Raw genomic sequence first — 11,957 nt, forward strand, 5'->3', positions numbered from 1 at the left:
TACCCTCCCCATCCACACCCTCTCTTTGTGTTCCAGGCCCAAGGCAGGATATTCGGCAAGCTGAAGGAGGAGAACTTCTTCACGGCCAAGGAGGAGGTGAAGCTGGAGACTCACATCAAAGTTCCCTCAACGGCGGCCGGCCGGGTCATCGGCAAGGGAGGCAAGACGGTGAGCTGTGTGGCAGTGAAGGAAGAGAGAGAGAGAGAGAGAGAGAGAGGGAGAGAGGGAGGGAGAGAGGGAGAGAGAGAGAGGGAGGGAGGGAGAGAGAGAGAGAGAGAGAGAGAGAGGGAGGGAGAGAGGGAGAGGGAGGGAGGGAGAGAGAGAGAGAGAGGGGGAGGGAGGGAGGGAGAGAGAGAGAGAGAGAGGGGGAGGGAGGGAGAGAGAGAGAGGGAGAGAGTAAAAGTGACTGTAGGGAAGTGACATGTGACACACTAGATGGCTCTCTGGTCCGGGGTCATGACCTCTGTGTCCTCCGCAGGTGAATGAGCTTCAGAACCTCACCAGCGCTGAGGTCATCGTGCCACGGGACCAAACTCCGGACGAGAACGACGAGGTTTTCGTAAAAATCAGCGGCCATTTCTTTGCCAGTCAGGTGTGTGCCTAAGCCTAACCCTAACCCTAACCAAAACCCTAACCCTAACCCTAACCCAAACCCAAACCCAAACCCATATACACCCAGTCAGGTGTGTGCCTAACCCTGACCCTAACCCATATACACCCAGTGTGCCGTCTTATACATGGTCCAATACAGTCATGTGTTTAAGAGAGATATCTTAGGATCACACTTTCAATCCAACAAAAAAATCAAAATCTAATCTAATCAAATCTAATCAAATTTCATTTGTCACATACATCACACACAGCCGTAATTGATATAGTGAAATGCTTTGGTCTTGCTTCGATCAACAACAGTCAACAACAATCAAAAACAATCAACGAATCAAACATCACAGTTACTGTACAGTGAATGAGTCAGGAGAAGTGGAGTGAATCAGTGCTGTTCGATACGATCATTAACGACCTGTTTCTCTCCGGGTCGGCAGACTGCACAGAGAAAGATCCGGGAAATCATCCAGCAGGTCAAACAGCAGGAACAAAAGCACCAGCAGGGCGCTCCCGCTGCGCCGCACCACTCCAAGTGACCACCAGGGCGGCTCCAGCGGGCACCAGCCAATGAATGTAGCCCCTCGCAAACTGGAAAAGAGACCTACCAGACGGACGAACGAGGCTGAGTGAGGGACAGGCGAGAGGCAGACCAGCAGCACTGGGAACAAAACCAAAGAACTTCATTGGGGGAATAATGTGAGAGCCTAAGGCCTGGGGGCGTTTGTGTGCACTGCCAGCCCTGGGAGAGCATCTACACGGAGAGGGGCGAGGTCTAACTGAAATTTACATTTAAAAAAACAAAAAAAACAAAACAAAACACAAAAAAACCAACAATAATAATAAGGAGGAGGAGGAGGACGGAAAATGGCAGAGAATTGGGCGTCTGTTGTCTTCACGGTTATAGAAAAAAAAGAAACAGGAAATATTATGTCGCCCTGTATAACGTTGTCTCTTTAGTCAGCCTAACAGACGGATAGAACCAACTGTATTAACTAATGTGCACATTTGATGCATTGTGGTAGTTCTTTTTTGGGTAGGCATGACATACCGTTTGTGATTGAGGACGCTTTCTCTCACGGCAGGTTGTGATGTTAAGATTGCAAGAGTAAGTATCCCTGGCAGTATTAATACAGAGTAGCATATACTGTGGTATACATCGAAAGTATGCACTGTTATTAGGATCTAATAACAGTACATGTTTGTGTATCTAATGGTATATTGTTTGTTTCCTAGATTGAAATGGGGCTTTCTGGGGGGAAAAAAAGCCGGTGTCATTTTTCAGCCGTGGCACGGAAAGAAAGAGCCTCTTCAACAAATATCCTTTATTTGTTTGCATTTTTAGGTAAAAGAAAAGAAAACAGAAAAGAGCCCTAAGAAAGCGTAGTGGATTGTTCTGAGTCGTTGTTACTAGCCTGTGTGTGTGCCAACGCAAGGACTAACGTCCCTTTGAAACAACGTTTCTTACTTGTGCATATCTCGATGCTCAGAAGTTTTTCTCTTGCTTTTCCGTTTCATTTCACCACTTCATTTTCTCTCTGCTTTCATTTTCTCATTTTTTCTTCATCTGGCTTCTTTTTTTTTTTTTTTTGATAGTTTTTGTTTTTCAATGAGCAATTTTTCTTCTGCAGCCTTTTAATAACATTGAATTACTGCCACTTCCGCCACAGAGTTCATCAGAAGTTATCACAATAACAGAGGCACCATCATCCTCATCTTCATCACCGTCATCATCACCAGTGAGGTGGTGCCAGTCCTGTATGTACATTCATGCTTGTTGTCCTGGAAAAAACAAACAAATACAAAAACCACCGAATGTTCAGCAACGTTCGACTTGAAGATCTAAGAATTGACGTCTTAAAAAAACGGTGCACCATTGCTTGTCAAGAGGCAGCCAATCATTTGGAGTGTGCACCACACGTCCTGCCTTACGAGAGAGCTTCAGACGGAGGAAAGGGCAACACAAAACCATGTGACCTGAAAGCCCAGGTTGGGGGGGGGCAGTCTTCTTGTAGTCAGACGGGTGTTAGCGAAGGTGGGGGGGATGGGGTTGGGGGTGGGGGTGGGGTTGGGGTTGGGGGTGGGAGGGAGGGGGGTGGGGGGCGCTGTACGACCTGTGGGACACACACGACCGCCACCGCGTTTGGCTTTAACCCTCTCTGTCTTTGACCCTCTCTGTCTTTGACCCTCTCTGTCTTTGACCCTCTCTGTCTTTAACCCTCTTTGTCTTTAACCCTCTCTGTCTTTATCCCTCTCTGTCTTTAACCCTCTCTGTCTTTGACCCTCTCTGTCTTTAACCCTCTCTGTCTTTAACCCTCTCTGTCAGGGAGCTTTCTAAACAGGCATGACAGCTGTGAATGTACGATATGCAGCCTTTTAGAAATATCACCCCTGCCATGTCCAGCAACGCTAGTGGCTCAAACTGATTGTTCTTTCTCTCTCTCTCTTTCTCTATCTTTCTCTCTCTCTCTCTCTCTCTCTCTCTCTCTCTCTCTCTCTCTCTCTCTCTCTCTCTCTCACTCTCTCTCTTTTTTTACTCTTGTATTGTTTTTTAACAAGCTGACCGACTGTATCGACAGTCTGCTGGACATGCAGATTCTGATATCCCTTTGTGCTTTATTTTCGAGACCATGGAAGCTTGTGGCCTTACTCGTCACCAGTCCGACATCACCCATTGGCTCCTTCACCCTGTGAGCCAATCAGCTTCATCTTCCAGACGCAAGGTTATTGCCAATACGCACAGCTTCCTCCATGTGTGTGTGTGTGTGTGTGTGTGCGTGTGTGTGTGTATATATATATAAAGAGAGAGTAATATTTATGAATCTATTTTTTCCTATTTTGTGATGAGAGATATTAATAAGAAGAAACAAAAAAACAAAGTCCTTTTTTTTTCTTTCTTTCTTTTCTTCCTCAGTGGGACACTGCCATATTACTTTGAAGGGAAGTGTTTTATTTTCTTGAAAACAAGACTATGAATAATAATATAAATGAAATCTGAAAAAAATGAGAACAATAAGTGAACCACCACGTAACTTTGGTCAGGATGTGAACAGTGCGCGAGTCAGTATTGTGATCTACCTCAGGCCTCAGGGTACCTCAGTCCAATCTTTAATTTCCCCTTTTTCCACATTTTGTATGCCTTGTTAACTGATCGTTTTGAGCGTTTTTAATTTTTTTTTTTTAATAAAAAAAAGATCAAGAAAAAAGATTTTAGCCGAAACTCTTCAGGTCCAGCCGACTAGCGACGCGGCAGAACGGGGTCTGTAAACTTAATAAAACTGTGTTACGAGTCTGTTGGACCTCCTCCTTTGACTGGACACCACTCAATCTCTTATTAATACGCTTTGTAGGATTTGAAATTCAACCCCTATAGAAAGGCTGAAGAGTCGGATCAAAGGGGTACTGTATCGGCCCGATGTGGTTCTGAATGTGGATGTTGTGTACTGATTTCATGATCAAAGAACAAAACAAAAAAAATTCCCATGATAGACACAGAAAGAAACAATTGTACCTCCAGTTTTTCCTGAGTGTTTTGAAAAAAAATGTAGTTTATTCACGTTTAAAAAAAAATGAGAAAAAAGAAAAAAAGAATTTTATAACGACCCAACCCGATCTTACCAGCTCTGTTAGATAACAATGTTGCTCTGGGGTTGATATGAAGTAAAATAGAAGCTGCAAAAATACACTGACAGGATGTTGAACAACATGTAAAACTCTAGTCTTCTCTAGAATGTAGTACAACTATAGACTAGTTGCTGAACTGTCACTGTTTAACGGGAAGATAACTGTATATCTGTAAACAATGTACAATAGTTACAGTCACACAAATGCATAGATTCTTTTATGTCTCTCTATAACCCAACACTTACCGGTCTGCACCTGCGTTGTGAGAAATGGTGAGATTTTAAAGAGCTTCTTTTCAAAAATGAACTCTAAATGGTTTTTCTCATCAACCTCCCATTTTACTTCTGTTGTGCTGTACATTTTTTAAATTACCTCTCAGAATCCAAGGCTGACTTTAGTTACTAAAACTAAACCAATGTAGGGCAAGATGAACAATTAAATAAATGAAAGATAGTGAAATCGTTTTTAGTGTTTTTGTCTTTGGAGTTTTTACTGTTAAGAATTGTTGGGAGAAAAGAGACTGTTTTGGTGTTGTGTTCTGTTACCACATGAGGTAGCATCTTAGTTTTATTCTATTGAATACAGACTTGGGACTAATGGTCAAAAGGTCTAACTAACTCAAAGTCACATGAAGCCTAAGGACAATCTCAACACACTTCACCATGGCCATTACTGTACCTTGCAGTGAATGCTCACCAGACTACGTTGTCAGGTGGGGGAAAAATGAGCAGAATTCCTGCCCACCCATCTGGATACAATATAGTACCACTACTCAGACATACTGAACTTCTGCAAATTGGCTTCTTGACCTTATTAGTCGTATCTTGGCATAGTGGCTCACACAGTAGCACTGGAAACTGACTGTATTTTGTTACTCACCTCCACCTCTCGACCGCTTGTTGACTGTAAAGCGAGATATAATGATTGCAGTATTTTCATACGGTTGAACGGTCTCACTCCCCCGGGCCTCTGGACAGTGAGGGTGGTCTCTTACCCACGTTTCTCTAAAACCTCTTCAAGTGTCTCCGTAGTGTTCGTGCTGTTTTAGCTCGGTGGTGAGAGGTTGCTCTTTCGTCTCAGGTGGGTTTCTTCTAGGATGGAGATGCATACATACATACGGTGTCTGGTTGCTTTGCAGTGTGGTGAGCATCCAGTATGGAGCAGGGTGGTGGCGGGCGGTCTTTGCAGACCGGGGTCGCACGACTGCAATAGAAATGACTTTGTAGACACTTCTGTAACAGCATTTTTGGGGTGAAACTTTCTATGGTGATTCTGAACTTTTTTCTAGAGATTTAGTGTTTCTAAGTTTTGTAAGGTGTGCTAGACATGAATAATCAACTACCATATAACAACCATTACATGAGTCACCGGAGACACCCAACTTTGATATGTCATATCATATGGTTTGTTTGTTGTTTTTCTCTCTCTCTGGTGAGCAAGTCCTCTTGTCATCAACACTGATGTAGTATAGTCATGAGGAGTAGCTGGATTTAGTTTTCCATTTTTTTTATATTCATTCCTTTATAGACCACCAGTCCTAGCTGTTTTCATTGTGGTGGAGATCATAGCTTACATACTGTACAGTTCATGGGAGCAGTGTCGGCATGACGATGGATGGGATTCTAAGTGGGAGTAGCTGATTGGCCGTTTGGTAGGGAAAGGAAACCAGGTCATTCGGGTCGTACGCAGACAAAGCCGTGTCGTGTGATTCAACCTCGGGAGTGTTTCAACCTCGGGAGTGTTTCAACCTCTGGAGTGTTTCAACCTCAGAAGAACAGAGGCGACAAAACAGCATTGTAGGTTTTTGGCGTGGATCAGCTTCAGCTAGATCATACACACTCTAGAGTCAGTCGTAAACGGAGCCACAGCAGTGTTTTTGTCCTATCTTGTCATTTTGAATGAGAAAATGCGAAGCATTGCATGAGAGCTGTCATAAATTAATCCTGTATTGTACTGCATTTCATATAGTCCTAGTTCAGGTGGATCCATTCCTAAACCGCGTTTCACCACTGGAGATTCCTTTGTTCCTTTAGTGAGTCAGGACCTCTCAGTCCTACATTTCCCAGGAGCCCACGGGGCTGCGCAGCCCTGGGTGACTGGTGTTGGTGTGAGCAGGACTGAGATCTGAGCTGACCCATGCCTTTCTGCTAACAGCCATGCTGTTGTTTTGAATTGTGAGTGAACTGTATTGCCGACCAACCTGGATCTGAGCAATAAAGAGTCTTTCAAAGATTTCATGTCTTTTATTTGTTTTCAATTGTGTCGAGTCCAGTTCTTCTTATCAATGAAATAAGAATAAGAATGCAAAGAGCAAGACAGTGATATCATTATACTGTCCTTTTTTATTGACAAAGTCTTCAAGATACCTGCCCAAACCCTTTGTATAAATACAATTCATTTTGAAAGCGAAAAAAAGCGAAAAAGAAATTGTTTACATGTTGACATTTGCTCACAATTACAAAAAAAGACACACTTGTTGAATTCGTTGAACATTGGCTTCAGGAAAATATAAAAATATATCTACTCTATCAGAACAGAGTTAACGAAGAAAAGCCCAATACAATCTCCGGGGACATCAGACAACTATGTCTCTGCAGACATTACATAACTTATTATCAGACATTTTTGGTGAGGAACAATAGTCAGAGAAAATAGACAAGGGCAAGTAATCTAGAGAAATAAAACTGATCCATGATGATTGTCTAGACAAACATTGACATCTATTTACACAAACTGTAAACAGTTGAATTCATTTCAATGCAGGTTGATTATTATAATCTTTTTATATTCACAGAAAAGTACAGCACCAAAATTGTGTTTGTGTAAAGATTTCATATAGATGTAATGCATTATACAGGATAATAATTGTACATATGTAATAACAAATTGTTTATATTCAAACAACAAAAAAATTCCCATTGCTCAATTATCAAAACAATCCCGAAGTCCTCCAAACATGCACTCACTGAACACTTCATTAGGAACACTATACTAATACTGGCCTCCCTTTGCTCTCAAAACAGCCTCAATTCTTCGTGGCATTGATTCCACAGGATGTTGGAAACATTCCTTTGAGATTCTGGTCCATGACGACATGATTGCGTCACATCATTTTTCAGGTGCACTTTCGAGCTGTGAATCTCCCGTTTCTACCACATCCCAAAGGTGTTCTATTGGATTCAGATCCGGTGACTGGGAAGGCCACTGAAGAACACTGAACTCATTGTCATGTTCATGAAACCAGTTTGAGACGACTTTTGCTTTGCGACATGGTGCATTATCATGCTGGAAGTAGCCATTAGAAGATGGGTAAATTGTGGCCATGAAGGCATGCACATGGTCAGCAACAATACTCAAATAGGCTGTGGTGTTCAAGCGATGATTGATTGGTATTAACGGGCCCAAAGTGTGCCAAGAAAACATTCCCCATACTGTTACACCACCTCCACCATGAGAAGGTGTACATATTCCTTATAAAGTGCTTGGTGAGTGTACATACAATGTATTTATCTGAGATTGACATTCTGTTCCAATTTGTGAGGTAGTTCTTTTGAAAGGTCGGCACGCTTCTCCTGAAGGCACTTCAGAATCCCGTTGTCACGACAACAGCAAAATGGATACAAAATAAATGGCTGCTTCCATTCCAGTTATTATTATTATTGTTATACTGCATGAATGCAATAGAAATCCCTAATACCCATAAAAACACTTGCTTAAAAACACCTGAAAACACACAGCGATCACACATGTATATTCCATCACATAGAATACAATGACACAGGCATCAGGTGACACACAGCAATCCTACCTCTTCAGCTCCCTTCTGCTGTGACGATATCCTGTCTTGGAGCCTAATCTCTCCCTCATGTTCACCCTGTTCTGATCTCATCTGGAACCTCTCTGAAGATGTGTTCCTCTCCTGTTCAGCCTACTGATAGCCATGCGGCGTAAGATGGACCAAGCTAACCTCAGCTAACCCCAAGATAATCCAGGCCAACCTAGGCTAACCCAAAATAACCCAAGATAATCCAAGCTAACCCGGGCTAAACTAAAATAACCCAAGATAACCCAGGCTAATTTAGGCTAACCCAAGCTAGCCCAAGCTAACACAAGATAGCCCCAAGCTAGCCCAGGCTCACTGAGCCTTCTTGTCCGCGCTGAGGCCGTTCTGCTCGGGTCCGTCCAGTCGGAGGTGTCCCTGGCTGTAGCGTCGGATCAGAGCCCCAGGGAGAAGCGCCACGCAGGCGATGCCCAGCAGCTGCAGCAGCCTGGCCCAGGAGAACAGGTCGTCCAAGGACGACACCTCAGACAGCATGGACCCGGTCTGGACACAGAGGAAGTTGTATGGGAGCAGGCCTGCGGCGGGGGAGGGAGGCGGGAAACACGCATTTACATTTACATTTACATTTACATTTACATTTACATTTAGCAGACGCCTTTATCCAAAGCGACTCACAACAAAGACACCTTCAATCATAGTTCACATTAGAACTGGGATTTTGAAACAGACGTCAAGTTGTCTAATCGTGAATCGTGCACATACACATATCTAGTATGAGATCACTGATCACTGTGACAGTGTGAGTGCATGTGTGTTGTCTCGGGGGGTGGGGGGGTGGGGGGGGGTTCTTTCGTACCGATGAAGACGGAGCAGAAGAAGAAGGTGACAGGGATGTTGACAATGGGGGCAGACATGTTCAGGAACCAGTTGGGGGTCATGGGGAAGAATCTCAGGAAAAGCAAGAAGAAGAACAAACAGCTCTCATTCTCCTCCACCTTAGAGAGAGATGCAGAGTGAGACAATGTTACTGTCCCACTCTTGGGTCTAACTGGTCCTGCAGATAAGAGACATCACACATACACATTACAAAACACAAAATAACAACACAAATGCACTGAGTGTTTTGGGAACAGGTAAAAAAGAAAGAAAAAAAGAGGTGACTGTAGTCCTCTGTGTGCATTGACTCTCTGCTACCACCCAGTGGCCATGAGGATGTATTGCAGCTGTTGGATGAAAATATACATTTGACTGTTGATGAACCTGATACAAGTGAACGGGATTCATACCTTTCTCTGAAGCATAGACACCTTGTCAGGGAATAGGCTGATGATGTAGCGTTTGCCAAAGGCTTGGGACAGGAGGTAACACAGGGTGGAGCCCACCGTGGTCAGGACACAGGCAAGGACCAAGCCCTCCCATGGTCCAAACAACGCTCCCGCTAGAATGTTCTGGATGTGACAGAGGAGACAATCAAGGCGAGTTATTACAGCTGATGATAAGATTGCAGGCTGCAGGCACTTCAGGTCAATTGTTTCCAAGGTCAATTGTTTTGGCTTTAGAATAGTGGACTCATGCAGTCTTGTTAAACCCAACCCAGGTTTGAACCCAGTCACATGTCTTTGACTGTGTGTATAGGCACTAGTGTCTGTATGAGTGTGTTTGTGTAACCGAGTTGAGATGGCATTTTGAGGTTATTACTAGGTTATTACCACGTTGTTATCAGCTATTGTTTGCAACAACTTGCCGTCTGTTTCATGTGTTTACCAGGAATGAGGAGCCAGGGATGGCGAAGGACTGCTTGTAGAGATAAGCGCTGCAGAAGAGCAGCAGGACGTAGCCGGGGTGCTCGGTCTTGTAGAACTGCAGCAGTCCAGCCAGTTCCTTCAGCTCCTTCAGGTCGGAGGGGAACTTAAGTCTGAGGAGGAACCAAAACATCACATCTTATTTTATAACGGTGGTGACACAGGAGGTCATCACAGATGAGGGCTTCTTAGGCAAATGTTATGAAAGGGGGTTAAGGACAGGACTTGGTTAAGGGGTACAACAGCACTGATCACATTCACAGCCCATTGACAGTTAGAGGGAAATGTCCCAATCTTCACCCTCCCCTTCATGTTCACCCTTTGACAGAGCTGTTGGGCAACAGGCAGACAGTGGCAGACTGTCATTGCTAGACTGATGATGAAACATGCACCGATGGTTACTGATCAATCACTCATGATCAAGTTTCAAGGTTGTTTGTCATTACATCATATACAAGTATACAACGAATGAAAAACAATGAGATGCTTGAGGCAGAGCAGCTCTACAACATCAGCCAACATCAACAATACAGTATAATAGGTATAACAAGTAAACATAAACGTAAGCACTAAAAGTAGTGACAGTAAATAACAGGAATAACAGTAATACAGGAAAATAAGAATACACAGAATGATCGTAGCAGCAGTAGGTAGCTAGTAATGTGTGATGGTGCAATACGTGGGTTGAGATACTTTTAAAAGTGTCAAATTATAGAGGATGTTGTCTGGGCCAAATACACAGTAAGATGCACAGCTAAGTGACATGTCTGCTGCCTACCTCTGGCCGTCCCTGTCCTGCTCGGCGGACGGCTCCACATGCTCCCTCTCTGGGCGGTGGGGACGTTGGGGCCCCTCGGGGAGATACGAGGACAATATATACAGATAAGACGTAGCCGCGACAACAACAACGATTAACCCCAATATGGAGCGCATATTCAGCCTATATTTCTCCCTGTCCAGAAGTCTAATATCTACGCATTTCTTTTCGTTCAGCTGGAACCAATATTCGGTTCCCTTCGGAAGGGGGACAACACACAGGAAGGGGCTGAGTTATGTCGTCACATCCGACCAAGATACGCATGCGCTTAAAGTCCGTCGTTGACGGACAAAGTAAACAAATAAAGTTAGAATATGTAGTTTTTACCACGTCACACCAACCAACACAATAACAACACAACATAACAAAGAGACAGCTGTATTAGCGGTAGAGGCTATGCTCTGCGCCATGAATCTGTCTGTTATCAGAAAGCCGTGAAAGTGTCGTTTGACCTGGTGAAGTGATGTATTGACAATGAGCTCAATCACGGTCCTCTGTGGTAAAGGTGACGGCGGCGCCAGGCCGAAGCTCCAAGGTCCAACTTCAACATGAGTGGCCTGCTCGCCACGGGCATTTGAGGACTGTGTGTGTGTGTGTGTGTGTGTGTGTTACCGTGTGTTCGACGATGGCCCAGTACACTCGGGTTCTGGGATCAGTGGCTCTGATCACTCTTCAGAACCCGCCCGTCAACGCTCTCAGGTGAGTGCAGGTCTCCGCTGTCTGCAGGATTAAATCTAATCAAATTGTATTTGTCACGTACATCACATACAGCCGGAATTTTGCTCCTCGATCAACAACAGTCGACAACAATCAACAATATAGTATAGTAATAATAAAACAGTGACAGTAGCAGTGCATGTGTATTGTTGTTTTAGAGAGCTTCAGTTTGCATTTAATTGCTCACCCAAAGTGCCACACCATACAAAACAAAGGCAAAGTGGATAGCTGTACGTACATCTTTCTTTTTTGTATGCATTTGTCATCGTGTCTCACTTAAACAGTCTGATATTGAAATTCACGGTTCATTGTATTCTAACGCTGTGGAGAGTAGCCTACATTTACCTTATGATGTTTCTGTGTGGATTTTGAAGTGGGTTCATATTCATTTTCACCCCTTTCTCCTCCTCCACAGTGCCGCTGTGCGACAGGGCATTGTGGACACGGTGCAGAGAGCCCTGAGTGACCCAGAGGTGAAGGCGGTGGTCATCTGTGGACAGAATGGCAGATTCTGTGGGGGTAAAACTGTCCTGGGTCTTGGCCCTCTAATCGTTGTTTGCTTGCAGTCTTTATTTGCTGTCCAGATCAACAACATCCATTTGTGTCTTTTTTT

At 44.0% G+C, this 11,957-nt stretch overlaps 3 protein-coding genes across 3 annotated transcripts in view; 2 read left to right on the forward strand and 1 right to left on the reverse strand.

Annotated features, from left to right (window-relative positions):
• The window catches only part of igf2bp2a (insulin-like growth factor 2 mRNA binding protein 2a), a 12,606-nt gene extending 11,084 nt beyond the window's left edge, over positions 1-1,522 (forward strand). The window contains exons 9-11 of the mRNA XM_083698142.1: positions 37-168; positions 479-592; positions 1,044-1,522. Of these exons, the coding sequence (XP_083554268.1) occupies positions 37-168; positions 479-592; positions 1,044-1,142 (345 nt within the window). The 3' untranslated portion in view covers positions 1,143-1,522. The remainder of the gene's footprint in view (positions 1-36; positions 169-478; positions 593-1,043) is intronic.
• Positions 1,523-6,549: 5,027 nt separating this feature from the next.
• tmem41aa (transmembrane protein 41aa) lies at positions 6,550-10,799 on the reverse strand. The gene is made up of 5 exons (XM_083698143.1): positions 10,589-10,799; positions 9,773-9,923; positions 9,295-9,456; positions 8,865-9,003; positions 6,550-8,583 (listed from the first exon to the last, which is right to left on the reverse strand). The coding sequence occupies exons 1-5, from the start codon at positions 10,741-10,743 to the stop codon at positions 8,363-8,365; spliced, it is 828 nt and encodes a 275-aa protein (XP_083554269.1). The 5' UTR covers positions 10,744-10,799; the 3' UTR covers positions 6,550-8,362.
• An 87-nt stretch (positions 10,800-10,886) lies between these two features.
• On the forward strand, positions 10,887-11,945 carry LOC310824886 (peroxisomal bifunctional enzyme-like; the record flags this gene model as incomplete). Its single annotated transcript, XM_083698144.1, has 2 exons — positions 10,887-11,326; positions 11,760-11,945. Coding segments are annotated over exons 1-2 (260 nt in total), but the record flags the coding sequence as incomplete, so codon positions are not given.
• Between the last annotated feature and the right edge of the window lie 12 nt (positions 11,946-11,957).

Source organism: Argentina silus, assembly GCF_951799395.1.
Source record: "Argentina silus genome assembly, contig: scaffold_393, whole genome shotgun sequence".
Classification (NCBI taxonomy): Eukaryota; Metazoa; Chordata; class Actinopteri; order Argentiniformes; family Argentinidae; genus Argentina; species Argentina silus.